General features: G+C 40.6%; 2 protein-coding genes across 2 annotated transcripts; both read right to left on the bottom strand.

Moving 5' to 3' along the window:
• Window positions 1-9,257: 9,257 nt before the first annotated feature.
• Window positions 9,258-15,951, bottom strand: c15h12orf43 (chromosome 15 C12orf43 homolog). The gene is made up of 6 exons (XM_073819490.1): window positions 15,584-15,951; window positions 15,436-15,466; window positions 15,216-15,314; window positions 15,036-15,109; window positions 14,812-14,905; window positions 9,258-10,023 (listed from the first exon to the last, which is right to left on the bottom strand). The coding sequence occupies exons 1-6, from the start codon at window positions 15,675-15,677 to the stop codon at window positions 9,687-9,689; spliced, it is 729 nt and encodes a 242-aa protein (XP_073675591.1). The 5' UTR covers window positions 15,678-15,951; the 3' UTR covers window positions 9,258-9,686.
• A 481-nt stretch (window positions 15,952-16,432) lies between these two features.
• LOC141287649 (uncharacterized) lies at window positions 16,433-25,092 on the bottom strand. Its single transcript, XM_073819799.1, has 6 exons — window positions 25,067-25,092; window positions 21,067-21,183; window positions 20,615-20,709; window positions 20,177-20,237; window positions 18,280-18,805; window positions 16,433-17,354 (listed from the first exon to the last, which is right to left on the bottom strand). Exons 1-6 carry the CDS (start codon window positions 25,090-25,092, stop codon window positions 16,902-16,904), a joined length of 1,278 nt encoding a protein of 425 aa, XP_073675900.1. The 3' UTR covers window positions 16,433-16,901.
• Window positions 25,093-26,345: the final 1,253 nt, after the last annotated feature.

Here is a 26,345-nt window from a genome sequence, read left to right as displayed (position 1 = left end):
CACCCAGTCTGCTATTTTATTCCAACCGTTACCCCTGACCAGACCCTTCCGTAAATATTTAGTTTATACGTAGAGTTACGTTGAAACTAAGTTTAATGGTGCAATGCAAAAATATTTAGTCGTGCGTAAATTGTAACTTAGTGTCCATTTACGTCGCAACTAGGCTAAGTTGTAACTCACGCACAGTGCAACTTCATGGGCGTGACATCTGAGGCTGAAACTACCTTGGGGGTAAGCAGATAAACATCAAATTTTTGGGTGAACTATCCCTTTAAATCAGGAAGTTTGCAGTCAGTTAAATTTCCTCTCAAAACAGAACACCTCTGCTGACAAATGTATCCAGTATATCTGGTTTCACACAACATTTGTTTACACTGACCCAGCACTGGGTAGGATGTGTTAAAAAAAAAAAAAAAAAAAAAAAAAGAAGAAGAAAAAAAAAATTAAAATGACCCAACATTCAGCATTTGGGTTAAAAAAATAACCCAGCATTTTAAGAGTGCAGAAACCCAGCACCTGGGTAAAAATGTTTAAAAAAATAACCCAATAAAATGATTTGCGTTAAAAAATAAAAATAACCCAGCATTTAGAGTGTAACAACATACTATATGTTCAGAAAACGTTTAGCTAATGTTCATATTAAGTTATGAAAATTTTATATCTAAATGTTTGAATGTTCAAAATGTCTATGGTTTTTTTAATGGTTAAAATGTTTATTTCCTTGCTTATATGAATACTAGAGAAAACATTATGTGAACATACTATATAATAACTGTCAGGGGCGGACTGGCCATCGGGAGAACCGGGAGACAATTCCCGGTGGCCTGGCAGCCAATTTGGCCCGATGCCATTTTTTTTATTTATATTTTATTTTCATATATATATTGTTGTTGTTGTTTCTGTTGCCTGCCGAATGTACTAAAGTGATTATTTCCAAATTCGCCATTCAATAACAATACTCTAATAAATCGTAATCCGGTTTGTCTTGACTGTCAACGCAATTCGCCACGCGCACGCTCCGCCCATCCGCGCGTCCGCCAAAAGAATGCAAGACTCGAGAATGGAGCCCCAGGTGGAGCAGAGAGTCGAAACTGTCCTGTTCAGTACTTCATTTACAGGTCAGATACATCTGTAAATAGACTGTTGTAGTTTTGTTTTCTTAGTTAAGCATTAAACTGCTTGCAAATATTATCAATAACAGCCAGTTTGCTGCAAAATTAACAAAATGGCATAATTTTGTAAAGAGTAGGAATTTAGCAGACAAAAATATTCACATTGTTTTATATGGTCCTTATGTAATACTTACATTTTTATAAAAAGGTAAATGGAAGTTCAAGAGATAATCTTTAATTATTTTGCGTGGCACCAGCCAATGGATTATACTTTTTATGTGATAATTATTGTCCATGGTTTCAGAATTTGTTGTGGGTTTTTGGGATGGCCTGGATGAGTGTGAGATTTCCCAGCCTGAAATTTTGTCCCAGTCCGCCCCTGATAACTGTGCACACATTATGTGAATGTTTATTTTGAATGTACTCTAAACCATCTGAAACTACTAAGTAGTAGCCTTTAAAAACTTAAGAAAGTCCAAATAAAATATTTCAGAAAAACATTCCATCCAACAATATATAATGTGTTTGTCCTAATGTTTTGAAAACGTTCTGAAGACTGATTTTGAACGAACATCAACATTACTGGGAAAATGTCTGTTTATAACTTTGAAACAAAATTAGCCAAAGTTCTAAAAAAAAAACATTACCTGTTAGATGGCTACTCAGAACACTTTATCTACTATATAGCAACTAGCGCGGCAGCAGTGAGTTTTAAATGGACAAGCATCAATGACCTATTTAATCTCGTTTCAGAAATATAGTATGGGCTTAACCAAAATTCTGCTTTAATATTGTATGTGTGTCGGTGTACATCAAGGCAGACCTGAGCTCTGACCCCTCCTCTAGTCTCCTGTCCCAGGCTATGGGCATCGCAGACAGCAACAGCATTGGAACTAGTGATGGGAGAAACGAACCCTTTCGAAGGTTTCGAAGCACTCAAAACACCACACGCTAGTGACGCCTGCTGGTCAAAACTGTAAATACAACAAAAACTCAGGCCAAAATATGCATAAAAACAACTTTTACAAACCCATTGCAAATGATTTCTTAAAAAAAAAAAAAGTAATGTTTTTTTTTTATTATTTTTATTTAGATTTTTATTTTTTGCATTAACAGCCAGGGGTGTAACATTCATCTTATTTTGCCTAAATATTACATTTTTTTCATTTAGTACTGCCCTTCAGAAGCTACAGAAGATACTTGCATGCATCTACTATGCCAGAGCATGTTGAACCCACTCAGGACAGTGGGATATAGCGGTGGACCAGAGATAAAAACTTATATAAATACTGTTCAGTTTCTTGCACAGACCAAACGTTTTGTGTCTTAACACATCAATGTATCATCACAAGCCACAGGGTTGGATGCCCTGGGGGAAAGCAGATAAACATCAAATTTTTTGGGTGAACTATCCCTAAATCAGGAAGTTTGCAGTCAGTCAAATTTCCTCAGAACAGAACACCTCTGTTAAAAACTTTACCCAGTGTATCTGGTTTTGCACAACATTGGGTTACACTGGCCCAGCACTGGGTAGGATGTGAAAAAAAGGCCCAACATCCAGCATTTGGGTTAAAAAAAATAACCCATAATTTTAAGAGTGCAGAAAAACTACCCAGCACCTGGGGGAAAAAAAAATCCCAATAAAATGATCCAACAGGCCAAATCAAGCATTTGGGTTTCACTAGTTCGCTTTTGCATATAATAAACAGCGTAAAAGTTAAGCGTGTTTGGCGTGCTGTCCGGGAGAGGGCTCCGAGCTCAGTAGTCATTCCCGAGCCCGGGGCACTCCCCCTGCCCAGGGAGAGGGGTCCGAGCTCGGCATTTGGCCCGAACCCAATAGCGCTCCCCCCTAGCTGGAGGTGAAGAGAAATGAAAAAAAAGGGGGGGTGGGAGGGATGCTGGAATCAGAGATAGCTGAAGGTAGGACTGCTTGGTTATTTAAAGGGACTGTAGTAATTAGATAGGGAGAGTGATTGGATAGGGAATGATTGCTGATGATGAATTGGCCGTGTTAATTATCTGCGCGAGCTCCTCCTGAAATTTGTTAATGAAACATCACTTCACTAGTTCGCTTTTGCATATAATAAACAGCGTAAAAGTTAAGCGTGTTTGGCGTGTTGTCCGGGAGAGGGCTCCGAGCTCGGTAGTCATTCCCGAGCCCGGGGCACTCCCCCTGCCCAGGGAGAGGGGTCCGAGCTCGGCATTTGGCCCGAACCCAATAGCGCTCCCCAAAGTGCAAAATAACTGCAGGACAGCAGCCAGATGACCCCCCCCAAAAAGCTTAACTTGGCTGAAGGGATGCTGGACGTTTGGAAGTAGACAGAGTGTGGGAGGAGCTTCTGCGGGCAATGCTAGAGAAGAAGCATTTTGCGGGAGTGAAACTTGAGGCAGGTGGAAATTATGAATGGTGCTTTTGAGGGAGCGGGCATAGCTGTTGCGTGGGGAAAAAAAGGCGGTGGCTGTAGCGGGGCTTGCATTGCTGCGCGTATAGAAAATAAGCGGGGGCTTCAACGAGAGCCATGCGTTGCAGGGTGTGAGAGAAAAGCGGGGCGAGCACTGCTATGCCGAGCACTGCTGTGCGTAAGAGGGGCTCCAGCGGGGGCGCGCATTGCTGCGTGTGTAGGGAATAAGCGGGGGCTTGAACAGGAGCCATGCGATGTTGAGCGTGACGTGAAAAGCGGGGCGAGCACTGCTGTGCGTAAGGGGGGCTCCAGCGGGGGCGCGCATTGCTGCGTGTATGGGGGAAAAGCGGGGGCTTGAACAGGAGCCATGCGATGTTGAGCGTGACGGGAAAAGCGGGGCGAGCACTGCTGTGCGTAAGGGGGGCTCCAGCGGGGGCGCGCATTGCTGCGTGTATGGGGGATAAGCGGGGGCTTGAACAGGAGCCATGCGATGTTGAGCGTGACGGGAAAAGCGGGGCGAGCACTGCTGTGCGTAAGGGGGGCTCCAGCGGGGGCGCGCATTGCTGCGTGTATGGGGGATAAGCGGGGGCTTGAACAGGAGCCATGCGATGTTGAGCGTGATGGGAAAAGCGGGGCGAGCACTGCTGTGCGTAAGGGGGGCTCCAGCGGGGGCGTGCATCGCTGCACGTATAGGGGAAAAGCGGGGGCTTGAACAGGAGCCATGCGATGTTGAGCATGACGGGAGAAGCGGGGCGAGCACTGCTGTGCGTAAGGGGGGCTCCAGCGGAAGCGCGCGTTGCTGCGCGTAGGGGAATAAGCTGGGGTTTAACAAAGGCAGGATGTCCCAAGGAAAAGGGGCGCAAAGGGGGTGGTTGAAGCGGCTAGAGATGGCGTGGACGGGGGTGGGCTGGCGGTAGAACGGGTTGGCCGATTAGGGTTTGGTGGGTTTCCTTGATGAAAGCGCGGTCTGATCGGATATAGCTTTTGAAAGCTTCCGATGTCCACCGGCCGAGCGCTTGGATCTGCTGTTGGGAGAGGCCTTTTTGCGCGGCTGTGGTTGCTGCGCCTATGCGGAATGAATGGCTGGAGAAATTGTCTGCTGGAATGCCGGAGAGGAGCAAGATGGATTTAAGGTGCTTTTGGAACCAAAAGCGTGTGGCGGGGCGGTTGGAGTCGTCTGTAAAAAGAGGGTCGGAGGGGAGTCTGGATTGGGATTTCCTGAGCTGAAGGAAGGCAAGGAGGGTTTGGAAGGGTTGGAGGGGAGATTGAAGGTTGAAAATATATATGAAATGGCCTTTCTTAGTTTGGTCTGTCTTACTTTGTTTAATGAAGTAAGAGATGGTTTCACCGTCTAGAACTGCTAGATCGGAGATGGTGGGGTGGATGGCTGGGTTGAAGCCAGATGTAATGGCGAGCTCAGAGCATCTGAGGAAACCGAAAAAAGCCAGGATAAACATTGCGTCTAATGTGCGGGCGGTATGGATAGAATCGTAACCATTACGGAGCGTGGATATGCATTTGGTCAGGATCTTAAGGGTGATGGGTTGTCTAGGGTCTGGGCGGCTGGGCTGGGTTTTTTGTATGCCTTTGATGAGGAGGGATGTCTGGGAATTGGAGATATGGGGAGAAGGTGAGCCGAATACCAATTTGTGAAAAAATTGGACTCCGCTTAGGTATCCTTTGATGGAACTGGCTTTGAGGTTTTTATTGGAGTTGAGATGTGAGATAAATGAAGTGACAGTGAGCAGGGAAAAATCGGGGAAAGGTAAGCTATAGGCGGCGTGGAAAGTTTTAAAGCATTTCCACGCTGTAAGGTAGGATTGGAGAGTCCTGGGGGAAACTGCTTGGAGAATGGAGTCGATGGATGCTTCGAGAAGAGGCCTTAGGGGGTGGTTTATGGGAATATCAGTTCTGAATAAGGAGGGACTGGGGTTGGGAGCGGGTCCGCTTCTGGAGCCAGCGATCTGAATTTCTGAAAAGCAAAACGAGAGAGAGAGAGTCAGCGATTTGATTCTTTGAACCGGGGATGTGTTTTGCAGTTATGATAAATTGGTCACAAGCTGAAATCCAAATCAAACGTCTGAGCAAAGGCATGAGCGCGGGGGAGTGGGAACAGCCTTTGTTAATGCAGTGCACGATAGCTTCGTTGTCGCAGTGGACGACGATGCTGGTGGCGGACCACTCTTTGCCCCATAGGAAAGCTGCGGCCACTAACGGGTAGAGCTCAAATAGTGCTGAGGATGAAAGCTGCTGAGGCAAATCTGCCAACTCGGGGGGCCAGGTAGAAGCGAACCAGCGGCCCCGGAGAAAACCTCCAAAGCCGACGGAAGGGGCGGCGGCGGTATATAATTCGATATCGATTGGGGAAGAAACCAAATTGCTGTAAAAGAATGATAAGCCGTTCCACTGTTTAAGGAAAGAAATCCATAAGCTGAGCTCATTGCGGCAAGAGTCAGTTATGGAAATGCGATTCTCAAGGGCGTGGGCGGAGGAGGAGAGGGAGAGGAGATGGGAGATGAAGGGGCGGCCTTGTGGGATGATGCGCATCGCGAAATTTAGATGACCCAGAATGGATAGCAGCTCGCGTTTTGTACAGCTACAATTTGTTAGCAGGGTGGAAGCTACTAGAATTGTTCTGTCAATCTTTTCTTTGGGCAGGGAAGCTAGGAATTTTTGGGAATCTAAATTGATGCCCAAAAATTCGATGGAAGTGCTAGGACCCTCGGTTTTGTCTTGAGCGAGGGGAATCCCGAGTTCTGAGAAAAGCTTTTGGGTTGTCAGGAGGTGTGCGGCTGGGACGGAATCTGGGGGTGAAATGATTAAGAAATCGTCTAAAAGATGGATCAGATAGGGTAAATTGTAATTATTGGAGAGGATCCAGCAAATTGCCTCTGACAGCGTGTCGAAGATTTTTGGACTGCTTTTGCAACCAAATGTGAGGCGTACAGCGAAATAGAATTCGTTTTTCCAGCGAATGCCGAATAAGTGCCAGAAATCTGGGTGGATGGGCATGACTTTGAAGGCGGAAGTAATGTCGACTTTGGCCAACCAAGCGCCGCGACCTGCCTTTTTAATCAAGGTAGTGGCTTGGTCGATGTCGTGGTAGTGAAGAGAAAACTCTTCGAGCGGAATGAGGCTGTTAATGCTAGGGAATGGGGAATTATGCGGGGAAGAAAGGTCAATTATGAGGCGTTTTTTGCTTGAGAATTTTCTGGTGGCGACGCCGATGGGGCTGACTCGATAGATGCTAAAAGGAGGGACAGAAAAGGGGCCTATCATGAAATTTGAGTCTATTTCTTTTTTGATTAGGCCGTCCACTGTTTCGGGTTCGGTGAGAGCGGAGTGGAGATTTGGGCAGATGAGGTTTTGGGAGGGGAGGCTCAGGACGCCGGGGTGGAATCCATGGGTGAGACCTGAAAGAACATAACATACAAAATGAGGATCGGGGTGGTGAAGCAATTCAGCAGATAAGCGGGAAACATTTACGGGAGTCGATAAATATCTTTTTTGGTTTTTATTTGCAGCTTTGTGTACAGGACAAACCATACGTGCATGAGCACCGCCACAAAAACTGCACACATGCATGAAACGGCAGCGCTGTCTGGTGCACCTGCCGTTGTTGAAGTCATTGCAGACTTGGTTGCTAGTGGAAGAAGGGGGGTGGCGAAATGTGGGAGTAGGGGTAGCTGGGGTCTCCATGAGACGCGGGACGTAGCTCGTGGATTTGGGTTGGGATGGTTCGGGGCCGGGAGGAATGGACGGATTGATAAAAGTGCAGTTGGAAGTAGGGTGGGAAAATGAACGGCAAACTGCGCAGGAGATGTTGCGGCAGCCCAGGAAGACTCTGCTATGGAGCTCGGTGTCCAGAGCTCCCCAGTAAGGACACTGGTTCCACTGGGCTACGCGGATGGCACATTTGGCGGCGAACAGCTTATGGTAGGTGTAAAAGTGGGAACCTCCGAATGACAGCGCGAGCTCAGCGACTATTGCGAGATAATCGCTGAGTTCGCGCCTCCTGTGGGGAAAAACGGTGCAGATGATTTCTGCGTAACGGGTGAAAGCCATGGTGAACTCGGCAAAAGAAAGAATGCGTGACTGTGCGGGTGCGGAATTTTTTAAAGTGACTGAAAAATCGCCAATATTGATTTGGCGATCGGCAGGTGAGGGTAAGATTGGTGACAACAGGGTGAAAAGATCTACATCCGCACCTGCTAAAATCTGGGTCCTGATTGAGTTGGGGACTGGGGGAGGTTCCAGCGCTAGAGCGTTTGGCGGGGCTGGAAGGGGAGTGGCTGAGGCCAATGAGAAGGGAGGGCGGACCTGAGGAGGGAGGAAAGTGGCTGCGGGGACTGGTAGCGGCTGTAAGCGTGCGCTGCGGCCGTCTCCTGAAACGGGAAAGGGAGGAGGGAAGAGAGGGGGAATGAGAGGCACCGGTGCTTGTGGCATGAGCGGGGGAATGCTGGTGCTATGAGTGGAAGGCGGGGCTGCGGGCCATGAAAAGGGGAGAGAAAGGAGAGGCACGGGTTGCGGACGAGAATCGGCCACGGGAGTGGGCGAGTTCGTGCTGCTGCGGCGGCTCGTGGAGGCGATGGCTGGCTCTCTGCCAGCGTGAGCAGCAGGTTCCTGCTTCGAAGGTCGAGCTGGGTGGCCATGGCTGGAGACTGCGGTGTCCGGGGCGTGGCCCGAACTCGGTGACGGCCTTCTGCTGCGTCCTGACGTCGTGTAGGGGGCGCTGCGGCCTGAGCGCGCCCTGCCTGACGCCCTGGTGGGAGGGGTGGATGCTGGTTTTTCCTGCTGCTGGAGAGATGAGTAGAGTGCGAGGAGTTCTGCTTTTGAGGAACGGCGTGTAAATGATACGCCGGCGCTGGTGAGGGCCTTACGAAGCTCGGCTATGGTCCATTTCTCCTTGGCTGGGGTGCAGGAGAAGGCTGAACCGTAGGAGGACGCTGGGGATGATGCCCGGCGTTTAGAAGGTGGTGGAGACGGCGTGAGCTGGCGTCTCGGAGTGCGAGCAGCGGTGGTGCGTGAGGGCCTGCGGCCCCGTGATGCAGCCGCGGGCTCGCTTGATGGATCCTGCTGGGCGCTGGTGGCCTGAGCGGCGACCTGGATGGAGGCTGGAGGAGCTACAGGAAGCTCGGCGTCTGAGGAATAATCCTCGGAGGAGTGAATCTCAGACATGTTCGACGGCAATGATGCTGGAATCAGAGATAGCTGAAGGTAGGACTGCTTGGTTATTTAAAGGGACTGTAGTAATTAGATAGGGAGAGTGATTGGATAGGGAATGATTGCTGATGATGAATTGGCCGTGTTAATTATCTGCGCGAGCTCCTCCTGAAATTTGTTAATGAAACATCACTTAAAAAAATGTAGCAACATACTATATGTTCAGAAAACGTTTTGCTAATGTTCATATTAAGTTATAAAAATGTCTATTTTTTTAATGGTTAAAAATGTTTATTTTCTTGGTTATATGAATATTAGAGAAAACACTCAATGGCTCAGAGAACATTTAAAAGAAACATTCACATAATGTTTGCAAAGTTATTATAGCATGTTTACTTAACTAGGCTGGTTGGCTGGGAAAGTGGCCAAAACCTCTCTAAAACCAGCCAACCAGCCTAGGAGTTTCAAAATGTGTGACTATAATAAACTAACATCAAAAAATAAATGGAATTATTCTAGATTTCTGTGTCTAGTCATTTTACTAGACTGATTCAAATGAACAAAATGTCTAGAGAAATACTTTCTATTAAAATGACAAAATAAAGTTTATTAATGTTTTTGGGGAGAATTATAGCATGAACCTGATTCTTGCCAAGTTAGGGTTTTGTCTAAATTCTGCAAATGTTACAACATAATTAATGTCATAAAAATATACAAACATCAAGAACAGCATTTACAGGATAATAGACCTCAGTTAGATTAGTCACCATATTGAATTTTACTGAGATTTAAAACAAGGCTGTATGAACGTCATAGATCACATAGTTCACAACATTTAAAACAGTTTTAATACATTTAACACTGTTTTTAAACAACAACACAAACCATTAAACGCACTGTACTTATGTATCCTTGTGTTCTTTAAAGTCAAATTAAATAAATGAAATATGGTACTACCCTGACTGAGGTCTATAGTACTTCAAATAAAGCCTTTCATTCATCAGTCATTTCAGTCCTCCTCCAGCTTTATCCTTTTCTTTTTCTTCTTTTTCAAATTCTCTACCACAGCCGTTTGCTCTTCTGTTTCTTGTTCATTAGACTGTTTCTCTGATACATGGATAATGTTCTCCTCACTTCCCTCTGTGGATTCCTTTATTTTTTTCTTCTTTTTCTTCTTCTTCTTCTTTTTCTTTTTGATGACAGCGTCTTCCTCTCCAGTCACCGACTCTTTTGTCACACTTTTCTCCTCAGCTTTCTCTTTAAGGTGTTGGGCTGCAGAAGCAAGGATGTCTGACCCAGACACAGCGGCTTCTCTAAACCTCATCTCCATATCGCTGTCACTGTCACTGCAGAAAGTAAGAAACTTAATGCTTTCAACATAACAGATCGTCAATAATGCAAATCTAAACTTAGCCTGTTAATAATCATTCCATTCATTCATACATACAGTCAAGCCTGAAATTATTCATACCCCTGGCAAATTCTGACTTAAAGTTACTTTTATTCAACCATTTTTTTTTTTGATTGGAAATGACACAGGCTTCTCCCAAAAAATAAGATGATGTACAAGAGGCATCGAGGAAAAAAATATTTCACAGCTTTTATTTACATTTGAACAAAAAGTGGCATGTCCAAAATTATTCATACCCTTTGCAAACTAATACAGTCTATAAGTTCTAAACCATTCCAAATAGTCCAAGCTGTTCTAAAGCATCCTAATTACCCTGATTCATTGGGAACAGCTGTTTTAATCAACTCAACAGGTGAAAAACAGAAGCTCTCTGCTGTTGGTTTGTGGACAGTCATGGCTAAGACAAAGGAGCTCACTGAGGACCTGCGGCTGCGCATTGTGGCTGCTCACGAGTCAGGAAAGGGCCAATAGACCATATCTAAATGTTTTGAAGTTCCAGTGGCTACAGTGTAAAGTATAATTAAAAAATACAAGACCTTCCGCACTGTAAAAAATCTCAGATGGCGTGGTCGGAAGCCAAAATTGACACCTGTGCTGGCCAGGAGGATAGTGAGAGAGGTAAAATAGAATCCAAGAATCACCACCAAGGCCATCCTGAATCTGGGCTCTGCTGGTGGCAACATCTTGAGGCAGACAGTCCAACGGAGACTGCACAGCACTGGGTTCCACGGACGCAGACCAAGGAGGACACCACTTCTCCAGATAAGGCACACAAAAGCCTGCCTGGCCTTTGCAAATGCTCATCTGGACAACAAAGAAAACTTCTGGTCTTCTGTTTTATGGTCAGATGAAACAAAAACTGAATTGTTTGGCCACAATGATGTAGCCTTCATTTGGCGTAAAAAAGGAGAAGCCTTCAACCCTAAGAACACCATCCCCACTGTCAAACATGGTGGTGGGAACTAGGGGTGTGAACCTGCAGTGGTCTTACGGTTCGGTTCGATTACGATTATCATGTCATCGATTCGGTTCAATACAATATCTCGATGCATCACGATGCAATGCATACTCTGTTTTCAATTTTACTTCAAATTTATTTTCTATTTCACAATGACATTGTAATGCGTTTTTATTTGATTAGATTTTTTTGTCAGACCACTTGTACAAGTGTAACTGTGCATCCTATCCAGTCTTTTTCAATCAATATCCCACATACAGTAATGTGTAATTTTGATGAGGAAGAGTGAGAGGTGAAAGAGGAAGAGGAGGAGAAGGAGGAGGACAATGACGACAATGTGGAAAAGACAAAAGAAGGGCAAGGGCAAGAAGAGAAACAGTCTCATATATTTTAGTTGATGAGTGCCAGGGTTGGATCAGGCATGCAAGAGGATTTGACCCCTGCTGCCTGGCCAGGGCTAATTTAGCCTGTGATGCTGAAGAGGTTCTTTGGCCTGTCCCAGACCAAACACGGGATGTTGGGCAGAATGATTATTTTGTTGTTGTTTGTTGTTTTGTACTGTACTCTAAAGTACATTAAATTAAGGAATAAAACATACTCATTTTTCAATTTTACTTCAAATATTTACAATTGTGTTAATAAATACAAACAGTCAGATATATGAACTGAAACTTTAATCTTACCTTCTCAAAGAAAAAACACTTTTAGAATGTATCAAACAAAACTAAAGTCTGGGCACAGAAGACAACAGCAACATTTAGAACAAATACACAAAAGTAAATACCTGGGCTTTGGTTTCCTTCTAGAGTTCCGGCATAATCTTTTCTGAAAAGTGTGTGGGTGAGGGAAGCTTATATCGCGGCTCCAGTGTATTTAACAGGTGGCCGGGGTTTTCCACCACAGATAAGGGCCGTATATCTTTTGCTATAAAAGCTGCCGCTATAGTCATTTTAAACGCGAAAACTAAACCAAATACGATTTCAACCGAGAGGTACCGCTCAGATCTTATTTAATTGAACGATGGAACGAATAGAGTCCTGCACGAGCCCAGCCTGAGACTCTCAGACCCGAGCCCCGTCCTTGTGCGACAATTTATCAGAACAGAGTTCGTGCAGCAATTAAAATAGTTCAGTTTTGGATTCTAAAGGCAAAGTGGCTAGATTTCGTTTTGTTTCCTTTTTAAGTTAATTTAGAAATATGTTTGGAACATTTTATGTTTGTTAAATTCAAGCTTTTGTTTTTTTAACCTAACCTAACGAACAAGCGGCCAGCGGCAATGAGTTGAGCATGTTTGATAAATTTAGCCTTCTCAAACACGACTTGCATTAAATAAAATCTATAGACATAAAACACTTGATGCATTTCAGAATATTAATTTAAACATTTAACCTAGATAAATGTGCGCGGTTAGACGCATATCCAATTGTTTTGTGGAGAGTGAAAGCGAAAGCGGGCTTTGCAGCTGACATGGAAGCTCAAACGCGATCACTTGCATTTTTTCTTAATAACAGGGGAAACCTAAAATACACCATTTTTGTTGATAAAAGTAAGGCATAAAAAGGCATCATCCAAAACTGCAAAAGGTCTACTATTATTATTTATGTGCGCACTCACAATATCAACAAAACATATTTGTGTAAAACGGTGCTGAGCCAGATAGACGCGCTCAGTGCTTTTAGCCAGTCTTTTCAACCAAATAAAAATAATGTTTCAGTCCTTTAAATGAATTACTAACAAAAAAAGACATTTGTTAAATGCACACTGATGTTTGTTAGTTCGTTAAATGCACCGGTGTGTAAAGAAAGTGGCAACAATCCTTTCAGTTAAAATCTGAAGACTTATTTTATTCATGTGGAGTACTCCCCTCATTAGCCCAACCCCCCTCCCGGAAAATCATACAAGCCCCCTGGGTCGCGTGTTCTGGCACTGGACTGAGTCCGTTATAACCGGTTATGGTCTATTACTGAACCGATACCTAATCGTCCTTGTCTGCATCGCGATGCATCATAAAAACGATTAATTTTGACACCCCTAGTGGGAACCTAATTTTTTGGGGGTGTTTTTCAGCCAGTGGACCAGGGAACCTAATCACAGTAAACAGCACCATGAAAAAGGAGCAATACATCAAAATTCTCAACAACAACAACATCAGGCAGTCTGCAGAGAAACTTGGCCTTGGGCACCAGTGGACATTTCAGCATGACACTGAACCAAAACAAACAGTAAAAGTGGTGAAGAAATGGTCAGCAGACAAAAACATTAACGTTTTGCAGTGGCCCAGCCAGAGTCCTGACTTAAATCCAATTGAGAATCTGTGGAGGGAACTAAAGATCAGGGTGATGGCAAGAAGACCCTCCAACCTGAAAGAGTTGGAGCTCATCGCTAACGATAAACGGGCAAAAATACCAGTGGAGACATGCAAAAAGCTGGTCAGCAATTATAGGCAGCGTTTGATTGCTGTAATAGCCAATAAAGGCTTTTCTATTAATTACTGAGAAGGGTATGAATAATTTTGGACATGCCACTTTGTTCAAATGTAAATGAAAGGCAAGTAATATTTTTTTTTCCATAATGATGCCTTTTGTACATTGTCTTATATCTTTTGTGAGAAGCTTGTGTCATTTTCTGTCAAAAAAACCTTCCTTTTTCATTTTCATTTTTTATTTCATTCTTTTGAGAAAAAAAATGAAAGGGAGCAGAAAGAAGATAAACTTATAATATCTGCCCCTTATCAACATTTCCCAACAATTCCAATGAGGTGCGCTTAAACACATGTCAACTTTGCAGCACATCACATTTTCCTGCTAAATAGAAGCATAATATTTCTCTATTAGTAATGCTTTTACACACTCCTTGAAAACAAAAAACGATGTTGAAGTTTTGATTTCACTATTTAAATTGTTCCACAGACTGACACCTTGCATTGAGACACATCTTTCCTTTAATTTTGTTCTAAACTCGGGTTTCTGAAAGACTTCAGTTCCTCTTAATTGTAGCTACTAACTCTCTTGATGAATCGGTTTTGCAATTTATCAGGTAATGTTTTCTGGTGAGCTTTATACATTATTTATAGAAGGCTATATTCTAATAAATCATTGAATTTTAAGATTTTTAAGTGTATAAATATTGGATTTGTGCGGGCCCTATATCCACTTCCATTTACAACACGAATGGCACGTTTTTGTAATTTAAAAACTTGTTCTGTATAAGTCTTATTAGCACTTCCCCACACTTTAATGCAATAGGTCAGATGTGGAACAATCAATTAATTATATAACAAAAACAAAGCACATTTATTAACAGATTCTTTTACCTTATGCAGCACGGCTGTAATTTGGGACACCTTAGATTTAACATGGTCGATATGGAATTTCCATGTTAACTGTTCATCAATCAAAACACCTTAAAATTTAAATTCACGGGTCCTTTCAATCTGTACCCCTTGTACTGACAATGCTACATCAAAATCCTTATTTGTACAACTAAAAATCATAAATTTTGTCTTACTAATATTTAAAGACAATCTATTTGCGTTAAACTGTCTCATAATTGTCCCAAACTTGCTGGCTGAATAAAAGTAACTTTAAGTCAGAATTTGCCAGGGGTATGAATAATTTCGGGCTTGACTGTACATACGTATACATACACACAAATTATTTTCGTAATGCAAAACGTAATCTTTTCTTTCTGATACACGCATATTTTTGTGAGTTTCACCCTAACAGAGTGTGTATATGTATTATCATAAACAGGAGTTAGACTCACCTGGAGCTGGGAATTGGTCTCCTTTTAGGAGGAGGAGGAGGAAGTGGTTCCTCCATCCAATTTCCAGGAGTGGATGTGGAGAAGAGACGGAAACCTTCAAAAGAATTACACGAAACAAGCCTCAGCTGAATATCTGGACTTGATATACCTGCAGCTGTATGTACATCTGTGTGCATGTACACAGTTGTACACTTCGCATAAAAACAAATGATAAGTTAGCTCACCTTCTTCATCTTCATCTCTGATTTCGGACGGATCAGGTTCTGAGTCGGCAGTCTCAGACACCACTGAAATACAACTACAGTGAATTTGTAACAGAGAGTGAGGGTGATCAATTTTGCTGTCTGACAAGGTGAAGATACTCAAAACAGTAGAAATAACATCTCTTGTAATATGTGTCTCACCCATCCAAAAGGGCTCCTAACTTTTTTGCCACATGGGATTGAAATTCTGGTGTTGTCCCGAGCTCATTCCCATCATGTTGATGCTTTGAAACATCGGTTCTGTGTAAGAAAGTTAATAAGAAAGGGCTTAAATACAATTTTAAAGTGTTCTATATTCACACTGACATCCTAAAAGATGCTGAATATACTGAAAGTCTGAATATTACAGAAGTTACCTCACCTACGACTTGGTCTGTCGTTGTTGTCCCCATCTGTACGGGGTAAAACCAGCATTAACTTAGTCCTGCGATATCTATTTATCTGAAATTTTACCTTCACACTATTCACTGCAAAACTGTTCTACAAAAAAAAAAAAAACACTGAGTTACCTTTTCCATTGATCTTAGCATTCTGTGATCCAAAGCTCCACACTGCCTCTCTCAGTCTTTCAGCGTTTTCATCTTCACTACTGCTGTCAGACATTCTATGTATTTAGGTAGCTTGTGTTTTAATAAACACATCCGTTTATAGCTATAACATCACGCAGTACGTTAAGACTGGTTGTTATTGGTTTAAACTGATTGACATTGCGTGCACAACAGCCAGAACAACGAAAGATTTTAATGTAGACAATAATGCAGCATTTCGTGAGAAATGCTTTAAAACGTGACAATTACACTACGTGCACTTAACCTCTTTAACTTAAAACTTCTAAACACGGTACATATCCCAACCAGCTTCAGCGAATCCCACGTGCAATCACAACCAGAAGGAAAAGCCTCGGTTGCCGTATTAAACAATAGGTGCTTTACCGCCCCCTGCTGTAATGGAGCCAAAGACATTATTTATAAAGGAAGAGAAGGTTTGACAGACACACACAGCTCTAGGGGAAAAAAATAGAGACAACTGCAAAATGATTAGTTTTTACTATTTATAACTATACATTTGAGTAAAATTAACATTTTGTTTTATTCTACAAACTACTGACAGCATTCTTCCAAATGCAAAATAAACATTGTCATTTAAAGCATTTATTTGAAGAAAATTGGTCAAAATAATAATAATAATAATAGTGTTTTAAGACCTCAAATAATGTAAAGGAAACAAGTTCATATTTATTTTTAAACAACACAATACTGATGTTTAGAAAGAGTTCAGAAAACGATATTTGGTGTAATCCTGATTTTCAAGCACAGCTTTTATGCGTCTTGGCATTCTCTCCATCAGTCTTTCACATTGCTTTTGGGTGACTTTATGCCACTTCAAGCCTGCTTCAAACTTTCCTCCCTGTGAAGCTCACCCCCATCTGCCATTGGCTATTCTTATGTTGGTCACTTGAAGTCATCCAAGAGTTGTCGTCGAGTGACATTTAAATGAGTTGGGGGACATCCTAGTCAGTGAAGAATCAGTGTGACCTAAACAGTTTTCCCCCCATTAATACCAGTAAACATGTTTATTATTAACAGGAGTGGAGTGAAGATTTGTCTTCCCGACGTGCAAATCTTACAACTTTGTCTGAACTAACATTAATCCAGTGTTCACTTGAATCTGTTCAATCTTAAATCACTCCATTTTGAAATTATTTAAAAGAAGATTTTATTGCAGATTATAGAGTGTTTGGACATATTAAACTACTCTGCAATACATCATTAATTTAAGAAAGGAAGGTGTCTTAGAAGCAATGAAAGTGCAATAGATAATAGAGACTTAATAGTATTCATCATCATCATCCTCGTCTTCATTGTCTACAGAGTATTTCTCAATCACAGCATCCATGTCATTATAATCGATTAGGTCTTCCTCATCCTCACTGTAACCATCTTCATTCACCTCCTCATAATCATCCTCGTCTTCATTGTCTACACAGTATTTGTAAATCAAAGCATCCGTGTCATAATCGTCTAGGTCTTCCTCATCAGTGTAACTATCTTCGTTCTCCACCTCATCATAATCATCTATGTGCCATTCTTCTTCATCTTCTTTTTCTTTCTCTGCTTTCTTCTCCTTTAATTCGGAGATGCTTTTTTCAAGCGCTGAAACATCTTCCTGTAGTTTAGAGCACAGGAGCGCAAGGCTTCTATCATCAGTATCATCTTTATTAACTGCCGTCTCTGATGTGCAGGCATTCAACACGGATTCTGAGATACTCCAGACTTCCTCCTGCAAAAAGGACAATGCATTTTTGGTGAGAATTAGTTATTTAGTACAGGGTACTAAAGGAATTGTTCAAGTAAAAAAGACAAATAGATGTATTATCTTTCAGGCCATCTAAAATTAGTTTCTTCATCAAATTGACTTGGAGAAATTCAGCATTACATCACTTGCTCACCAATTAATCCTCTGCAGTGAATGGGTGCCATCAGAATGAGAATCCAAACAGCTGATAAAAAGGTCAGTCCATCAGTTAACATCATGTGAAGTAAAATAACTTTAAACTGTCACTTCTGTACCATAATTCATAATGACGCTTCCTCTAGTGAAAAAAATCATCCCATCACAACAAAATCCACTGATGTGCTGGTTTAGAAATGTTTAGGACTATTTTCCTATTTTCCGCTTGTAAATGGTGCTTGCATATAATCTGTGCCTATTTCTTTGTTTCTTACAAACATGCAGTTTTCCACTTCAAAGACGTTAACTGATGGACTGGAGTCTGGAGTTTGGATTACTTGTGGATTAATGTGATGTTTTTATCAGCTGTTTGGAGTCTCATTCTGATGGCACCCATTCACTGCATTGATGAGCAAGTGATGTAATGCTACATTTCTCCAAATCTGTTCTGATGAAGAAACAAACATCATCTACTCATCAAAGTGAGCACTATTTGGTGAGACTGAGCAGATTAGCATTATATATTGCATAAAATATAATGTTTTAATGTTTTCTGAAAGTATTATATTTTGTAATTATGCTCATAATTAAAATATTAATCACTGATAAGCGAGTCATATACTTTTACATGTGTGTTTTTTTTTTTAATTTGTTGTTTTACACAAATTAGTTTGAGATATAAAATATAATTGGCAGAGCCCCTGTAGACAATCTCTGTTTTTGTATACCACATCTTTTTAATGTAACATCAAACCTTTATTATGTCTTGAGTTTCATCTTCCTGATCCTGTTGTTTGGTTATAATGCTGCTGAAGATGTCATCTGAGTTTTGGCACTGCTGCAAGGATTTTGTCTTCATGTCTCCAGTCACGTCTGACAGTGTGTGTTTCTGTAGTGCTGGTACTGTGTAATGTTGCCTGATGTGAGTCTCACAGAAGGACGCATCACAGGTTAAACAACACTTCACCGCTTTTAGTCTCTGCTCAGTGCAGAAATCACAGGCCACGTCTTTTGGTCCGGCATAGGATTGCGGTGGAAGTGCTGGACTGAAGCCTGATTGCTGCAAGGTTTTAACCACCACAGCCAGAGCTGCGTTTGAGTTCAGCACTGGACGTGTTTCTGATGAGTTTCCACATTGTGGACAGAGATAGTCTCCAGCACAGTTGTCCCAGAATTCACTAATACATCCTCTGCAGTAACTGTGTCCACAAAATATGGACACAGGATCCTTCAATATCGATTTGCACACTGGACATCTTAAGTGATGACTCATCACAAGTCTAGAAGTCACAAAATCAAAATATAACAGATTAAAAACCAACATCTTTATGGTTTTGGAATTTATACACTAAAATACAGTAAAAAAAATAATAATTTACCATAATACATGTACAGTGCCTTGCAAAACTAGTAATACCCTGCCTTATGTTAACCTGTTTTAAATGTTTTAAATATTTTTCCACATCAATCTACACATGCACCATAATGACAAAGCAAAAACCGAACTGTCACAACTTCATAAACGTTAAAATATAAAAACTGAAATGAGTACATTGCATAAGTATTCATACCCTTAGCCTCAAGTCTTTTGGGGTATGATGCAACAAGATTTGCCATTTTTCTCCTCACCTCTTCACATCTCAAGCTCTGTCAGCTTGGATGGAGTCTGCCAGACATTTTCAGATTTCTCCAGAAATATTGGACTGGGTTTAAGCTCAGGCTCTGGCTGGGCCCCTCAAAGACATTCAGAGAGTAGTCTATAAGCCACTCTTGCTGTGTGCTTAGGGTCATTGTCCTGTTGGAAGGTGAACCTTCTGCCCAATCTAAGGTTCTGAATGCTCTGGACTAGGTTGTCATTAAGGCTATCTCAATATTTTGGTGCACTGAGCTTTTCTTCTACTCTGACATCTCCCTCAGTCCCTGCCACTGAAAAACAGCCCCACAGCATAAGGCTACTACCAGCACACTTTACTTCTGAGATGGTAGTCTGCAGGTGATGAGCAGTGCCTGGTTTCCTTCAAACATGATGCTTGGAATTGAGGTTCATCAGACCAGAGAATCTTGTTTCTCACAGTCTGAGGTAGTGGCGTAACTTTGCTTAAAAAAGTTGGTGGGACACTTTTTTTCTTTTTTTAAATTGTATTTATTTTTGGCATTTATACCTTTATTATTGAATTTCTTCACTTCACTGAATAAATGCACAAATATGCATTAAACATTTGTATTCCTAAACAGTCTAATGGTAGAACTTGTGTTAGGTATGTAGGAGGTTTTGGGTTCTAATCCGCTCACATCAAATTTCTCCCCCTTATTAAAATCAGAGATGTTCATAAGTAATCGTATATGCAGAGCAGGGACGCGATTTCCATTTTGTTTAGTGTTTAAGCAATAGACTGAAGCGCTGGTGTGTAAGACTGTGCAAGAGCCACATGAGAACATTCTATCATTACAAAACTTTGCAGCGAACAACAGATTCCAGTGTCAGATCGCAGCTTATTTAACAGAAAGGAATGTCATATTTTATTTTATTTTTCATCTGCATCAGGCTTTTGCTGCAAGATGTTTCAAAAACAAAGATGGGGACTATATCAAACGTGGCAAAAAGTACATTTCTTAATAACACATAAAGAATAAATGTGGAATAACTTCACCTTGAATCCAAGGGGAAAGTGTCTTCAGCTTTGTAGATAGCTGGTGGTTCAACGGAAAAATCTGTGCACAGAGACAATGTAGGAGACGGGGCTCTCTCTGAACTTACTCTGTGAAAGTTTCAAACAAAATGGTAAAGAGAAATGCTTAACTTATGCCAGTGTTTTAGATTAAAATATGACATATTTGTTACCTTATCATTAACGTGTTGTCCATTTGGTTGTTTGTTGAAACGGTTATTGTTTCTTTTTCTTCCTCAATACTGAAAAAACAAACATATTTTTCATCCTCAATGCTGTGTTACCACATAACTACATATTGTTCTGGTTTTGTCATACAACATTAATATAAGAAAAAGAACAAATCTTAATTTTAGAGTTTACTTGTAGTATGAATAAAATGAAATGAAACAAAATTCAAATTAAAAAATTGTGAAATGCACCTTGTATCCAAAATCATTATTTTAAAGTTGGTTGGTGGCTCCATTGACCAGTCTGTTCTCAAAGACATATAGCTTGGTGCAGGAGAAGCTGCTCTTACTGACGTTACTCTATGAAGAGATAATGTCATCTTAAATGATACCTGACAATTGTGATAAACATAAATGTATATATTTCTCCAGTTCTTTTTTTAAGGTACAGTTTTAATACACCAGAAAATAGTCTAAGCTTGTCAGCAAAGAAAATAGTATTACCTTATATTTCTGCATTCATCGCTGGGTTCTTTACTCAAGTGCGTTATTTCCACATGATCTTTTTTCATTGCTGGGAGTTCACATATCCTTTTTTTGGATTCACTTAAAATCATAATTTGTGATAACAGAATTAAATAGCTGTTACAATATTGAAATACAATTAATAATTTACTGAGGTGGAAAAAAATTGAAATTTACCTTAAATCCAAATGAAATGTTTCTCTGCTTTTGAAGTTAGTTGGTGGTTCTATTGACCAATCTGAACTCAAAGACATATAGCTGGGGGCAGGAGAATGTGCCCTCTCTGACTTTGCTCTGTGAGGACACAATGTTATCTCAAACTGAAGCTTACAGTTGTGGTAAATATTTTAAATATGGCCTTTTTAAATTGGCTGTCTAAATAAAGCACACATGTAATGAAGTAAATAGCCTATACTATATTGCCAAAAGTATTGGGACACCCCCTTCTAATGAACCGGTTTAACTACTTTAGTCATTTAAATGAGTACAAATCTTAATATTTTTGTGTGCTTCTAATTGTATAGCAACAGTTTGGGCACAACTTTTTTCTATTCTAACATGACAGCGTCTCTATAAAGCAAGGTTCAAATAGAAATGATTGATTCTGTCAGTGTGAAAGAACTTGACTGGTCTGCATAAAGTCAATTTGTAATCCCAGTTGAACACCTCTGGTGTGACTTTAAATGCAGACCTTGAGCCAAAAACTCATCACCAAACACCAATGACTTGTACATAAGGGTACAGTCATTTTAGACTTCCAAAACTGGTGCTACAGAGATGGAAATACAATTTTAAATACATTGCCACAGTTTTGGAAGTGCCTTTTTCTGTTCTAAAGAAGGGGGTGTCCCAATACTTTTAGTGTATGTACAAGTCATTGGTGTTTGGTGATCAGTTTTTGGCTCAAGGTTGCATTTAAAGTCACACCAGAGGTGTTCAGCTGGGATTACGACTTGGCTTTATGCAGAACAGTCAAGTTCTTCCACACTGACTGAATCAATCGGTTCTCTATGAGCCTTGCGTTTTACACAAAGGGATTGTCATGTTAGATTAGAAAAGGTTCTGTCCAAACTGTTGCTATAAAATTAGAAGCACACAATTCCCTAAAATATCATTACATGATTAAACCTTCTGATTTGTATTCGTGGAAATGACTAAATTAGTCAAACCTATTCATTAGAAGGGGTGTCTCAATTTTTGGCACAATAGTGTGTATGTGGGTTAGTATTCACATCATACACACACACACACACACACACACACACACACACATACATCCTTACTTAGGGAAATATTTATATATAGCGACTTTAATTGATGTTATACAGCTAATTATACACTGATCAGCCACATTAAAACCACCTACAGGAGGTGTGAATAACATTGATTGTATCATTACAATCACAATTCAGTCACGAAAAGGGGTTTTCAAACATCAAAACAATAATTTTGTTTAATTTTATTGTTTAAATGATTATTATTTTTTTTACCATGATTTACAGAAGACACCCATTAAAATGTCATACAGTGTAAAAATAGTTAATATAAAAAAAAAAAAAAAATCTGTCAGGCATAGGGGAGAGTGGGGTAAATTAAACCACTGGGTAAGTTGATCCACCCCCTGTATCTTGTCAACTGTACACGTATAATGTCATGTGTCCATGTATTTTGAAATCACACATTATTTCTGCCAGGCTGAAAAGGAGAGACACATGGGAGGAGTGGAAGACACCTATTTACTTCAAAAACAGTTTTTGGCTAGTCAAAGTAAAGTTTTAGCATAACAGATGTAATAGCTTTTACATCAAAACAAATTTATCCAGGTCTAAAAATATTTATGATGCATATCTGTGATTTAGCAACATACAAAACCATGCAAATAATTTAGCTAAATATTAGCCTGATTTGGTGACCTAGTTAGTTTTTTTTCCCAAAATGCCAGCTATGGGGCAAAGTGAGCCATATATATATTTAAGTCAGGACTCTGGCTGGGCCACTGCAAAACGTTAATGTTTTTGTCTGCTAACCATTTCTTCACCACTTTTGCTGTGTGTTTTGGGTCGTTGTCGTGCTGAAATGTCCACTGGTACCTAACACCGTGTCTACACCGGACGCGAGTGGCGCGACGCGACAAAATACAATAGAACCTATTATGCTGTCTACACTGGATGCGGCGCGGGGTGGCAATATATATACGGCACGGCAAATCCCCGACAGTAATCTGCTGCCGCATACTATTTATGACGTGCTCACAAAAAGTTTAAATGATTTGCAACGGTCGCTTTGTTGCATCCAGTGTAGACAGACTTCAGCTATTGCGGCGCGACAACTGTCGAGCCGGTGTAGACACGGTCAAAGGCCAAGTTTCTCTGCAGACTGCCTGATGTTGTTGTTGAAAATTTTGATGTATTGCTCCTTTTTCATGGTGCCGTTTACTGTGATTAGGTTCCCCGGTCCACCGGCTGAAAAACACCCCCAAAACATTAGGTTCCCACCACCATGTTTGACAGTGGGGATGGTGTTCTTTGGGTTGAAGGCTTCTCCTTTTTTACGCCAAATGAAGGCTACATCATTGTGACCAAACAATTCAATTTTTGTTTCATCTGACCATAAAACAGAAGACTAAAAGTCTTCTTCTTTGTCCAGATGAGCATTTGCAAAAGCTAAGCGGGCTTTTGTGTGCCTTATCTGGAGAAGTGGTGTCCTCCTTGGTCTGCGTCCGTGGAACCCAGCGATGTGCAGTGTCCGTTGGACTGTCTGCCTTGAGATGTTGCCACCAGCAGAGCCCAGATTCATCAGGATGGCCTTGGTGGTGATCCTTGGATTCTTTTTACCTCTCTCACTATCCTCCTGGCCAGCACAGGTGTCACTTTTTGGCTTCTGACCTCTGAGATTTTTCACAGTGCGGAAGGTCTTGTATTTTTTAATAATACTTTGCACTGTAGCCACTGGAACTTCAGAACATTTAGATATGGTCTTATAGCCTTTCCTGACTTGTGAGCAGCCACAATGCACAGCCGCAGGTCCTCAGTGAGCTCCTTTGTCTTAGCCATGACTGTCCACAAACCAACAGCAGAGAGCTTCTGTTTTTCACCTGTTCAGTTGATTAAAACAGCTGTTCCCAATGAATCAGGGTAATTAGGATGCTTTAGAACAGCTTGGACTATTTGGAATGGTATAGAACTTTGATTTTTCCATAAACTGTGACAGTTTGCAAAGGGTATGAATAATTTTGGACATGGCACTTTTTGTTCAAATATAAATAAAAGCTGAGATTTCCCTCATATATATATATAGTAGTTTATTTGATACAAATAGTGTTCAAATGCACCAAATCCTTCTCTGAATCAAAACATGCTTTTCACCACATTATAATCACATATCTTTTAACCTGTCTTTGTTTTGACCTGTTTGACATTGCAGAAAGCTACCATGCCAAGAATCTTTTGATTAAAAAATTATTATAGTATAGTAATTTTAGTGACATTTATTTATTCATTCTAATCCAGTTTTTTATTTAATTTTACTCAACAAATGTTTAGTCTGTTTTTGGGAAGGTTAAAACTTTGCTGTTTAACGTATTGTTTCAAGTGCAAAAAAAATCAAGTCTGAAAATGAAATCCATTTTTTAAAGAGGTAAATCGTCTTTTAAAAATTCACATAAATCAGGTTCAGTCAGATAGTCAGTTTAAACCCAAATGGTGCATCTTACCCATGGACTTGGGTCACCTCTAATCTGGGGCAAATTGAGCCAGAGAAACACTTTTTTGAAAAACTATTTTCAGAACCTTTTGTCACAGATACATTCAGATAATTTAAAATGATAGGAAATTGTCCCCAAAATATGCTTGAGTAGGCACTCACACAAAGACAAATAAATATTTACCTTTTATTTTTGTGTTCATGATCACTTGATTCTTCGCTGAGGTCTGTGTGTTCATGTTTTATGGATGTAAATTTGGGTGATTCTGATCTCTTTCTTTTGGATTCACTTCAAATAAATATGGATACATTATGAGTTATGATTTAAGAATTTAAAATAATTACCACTTCAAATTTTAACAAAACCATTTTCAAGGAAACGTAGGCCTAATACATCATTTGCGTCAAGTTGCGTCATTTGCGGTAAGTGACACCTCAAAACAATACAAGAACCTAGGTAAACAAGACTGTGCACCTTTCAGGCTCTTCTTTCAGGCTCATATTGTCCAATTGCCTTAAGTGTAGACAAATATATAAGAGCTGTATGTATAGAAAGAGAAACACACAAACATAAAAACAAATTGAACGCACATTACACACTTTAGTTTCAATATGCAGAAATCGATCTTTAATCTACAAACTTTAGTGGCTTTCGTTTTCACAAATCTAAAAATGATGCACACATTCTCGATCGAAAAAAAGTAAAAAAAAGTGAAAGAAAAAGTTCATACCTACACAAAGAACATAGCTACACTGGATTAGATTCTGCAATTTTGTTTCTCACTCCTTGTCCAGCATTACTTCCTGTAAAGTGTCAACGCGAAAGCGCGTCTTGCTGAGCTGCCCGTCCCACCTTTCCTTTTACAGTATTTGAGATATATCCAACTGCAGACCCGCAGCAGCACCAGTTTCAGAACCCCAGCCACAGAACCGGAAGTGAGGGGTGGAGCTTACGTTCTTATCAGAGCAGCGCCACCCACGGTTATGGAGCGTAATTTGCTTTTATTTCACAAGAAACATTATACTTTATTTGTGCATCTTACGATACATTTAACATTTAAAAAATATTTTGTTTCATATTATTGTATAAAGGTGTTTTTTCATTGCATTACACAAGTTATTTTCTGTTCATGATATTAAAAATAATGCTTGAAACTTAAGGCATTTTATATTAAATATGCTTTAATCACAACATGACAAATAAACATTTACTCCAAAGCAAAGAACATGCATCATGCATTTCTCTACAAGAAAATTAAAACATTTCAATAAAACTTTCCACACTCACACAAACAGCAGCATAATTTTAAAAGAAACAAACTAAAACTATACAACAATTACAGTTTACCAAATGAACAATTCACTATTATGCCCAATTAGTCATGACAATCATATATAAATTAAAATCAAAAATTACAAAATGAACAATTCACACAATTTGTCATGACAATCTTGCATTAATTCAAATTAAAATGTATCAACTGAACAGTTCACTCTTAGGTCCATTTTGTCACGACATCCTTGCAGAAATAACTCCATGTCATCCCTGAAAACAAAATTAAATGTGAAGGGCACTCTTGAAGAGTCTGTTTGTTCAAGGAGATTGTTGAGGGCCTTTTCCTTGTCCTCTTCGTTCATTTTGAGGAAAAGAGGCTCTTCCACTGGCCCTCTGAGCAGATGCTTATTTGAATAGATCCATTTCACAGCTTCTGCCTTGTCTTCGATTACTGGGATCTTACAGAATATTAAAGGAA

This window comes from Garra rufa, chromosome 15, assembly GCF_049309525.1.
Source record: "Garra rufa chromosome 15, GarRuf1.0, whole genome shotgun sequence".
In the NCBI taxonomy this organism is placed as follows: domain Eukaryota; kingdom Metazoa; phylum Chordata; class Actinopteri; order Cypriniformes; family Cyprinidae; genus Garra; species Garra rufa.
This window is presented reverse-complemented; position numbering and strand designations above follow the sequence as displayed.

Excerpts from the sequence above, each read along its gene's own strand:
- c15h12orf43 (XM_073819490.1), bottom strand. The coding sequence starts at position 15,677 with ATGTCTGACAGCAGTAGTGAAGATGAAAACGCTGAAAGACTGAGAGAG. Across the intron at positions 14,906-15,035 it reads CAGAGATGAAGATGAAGAAG|GTTTCCGTCTCTTCTCCACA; the intron begins GTGAGCTAACTT and ends ATTCTTTTGAAG. Across the intron at positions 10,024-14,811 it reads AGACCAATTCCCAGCTCCAG|TGACAGTGACAGCGATATGG; the intron begins GTGAGTCTAACT and ends TACTTTCTGCAG.
- LOC141287649 (XM_073819799.1), bottom strand. The coding sequence starts at position 25,092 with ATGAGCCTGAAAGAAGAGCCTGAAAG. Across the intron at positions 21,184-25,066 it reads CTGAAAGAAGAGCCTGAAAG|AGCAAAGTCAGAGAGGGCAC; the intron begins GTGCACAGTCTT and ends GTGTCCTCACAG. Across the intron at positions 18,806-20,176 it reads ACTTTCCCCTTGGATTCAAG|ACTTGTGATGAGTCATCACT; the intron begins GTGAAGTTATTC and ends TGTGACTTCTAG.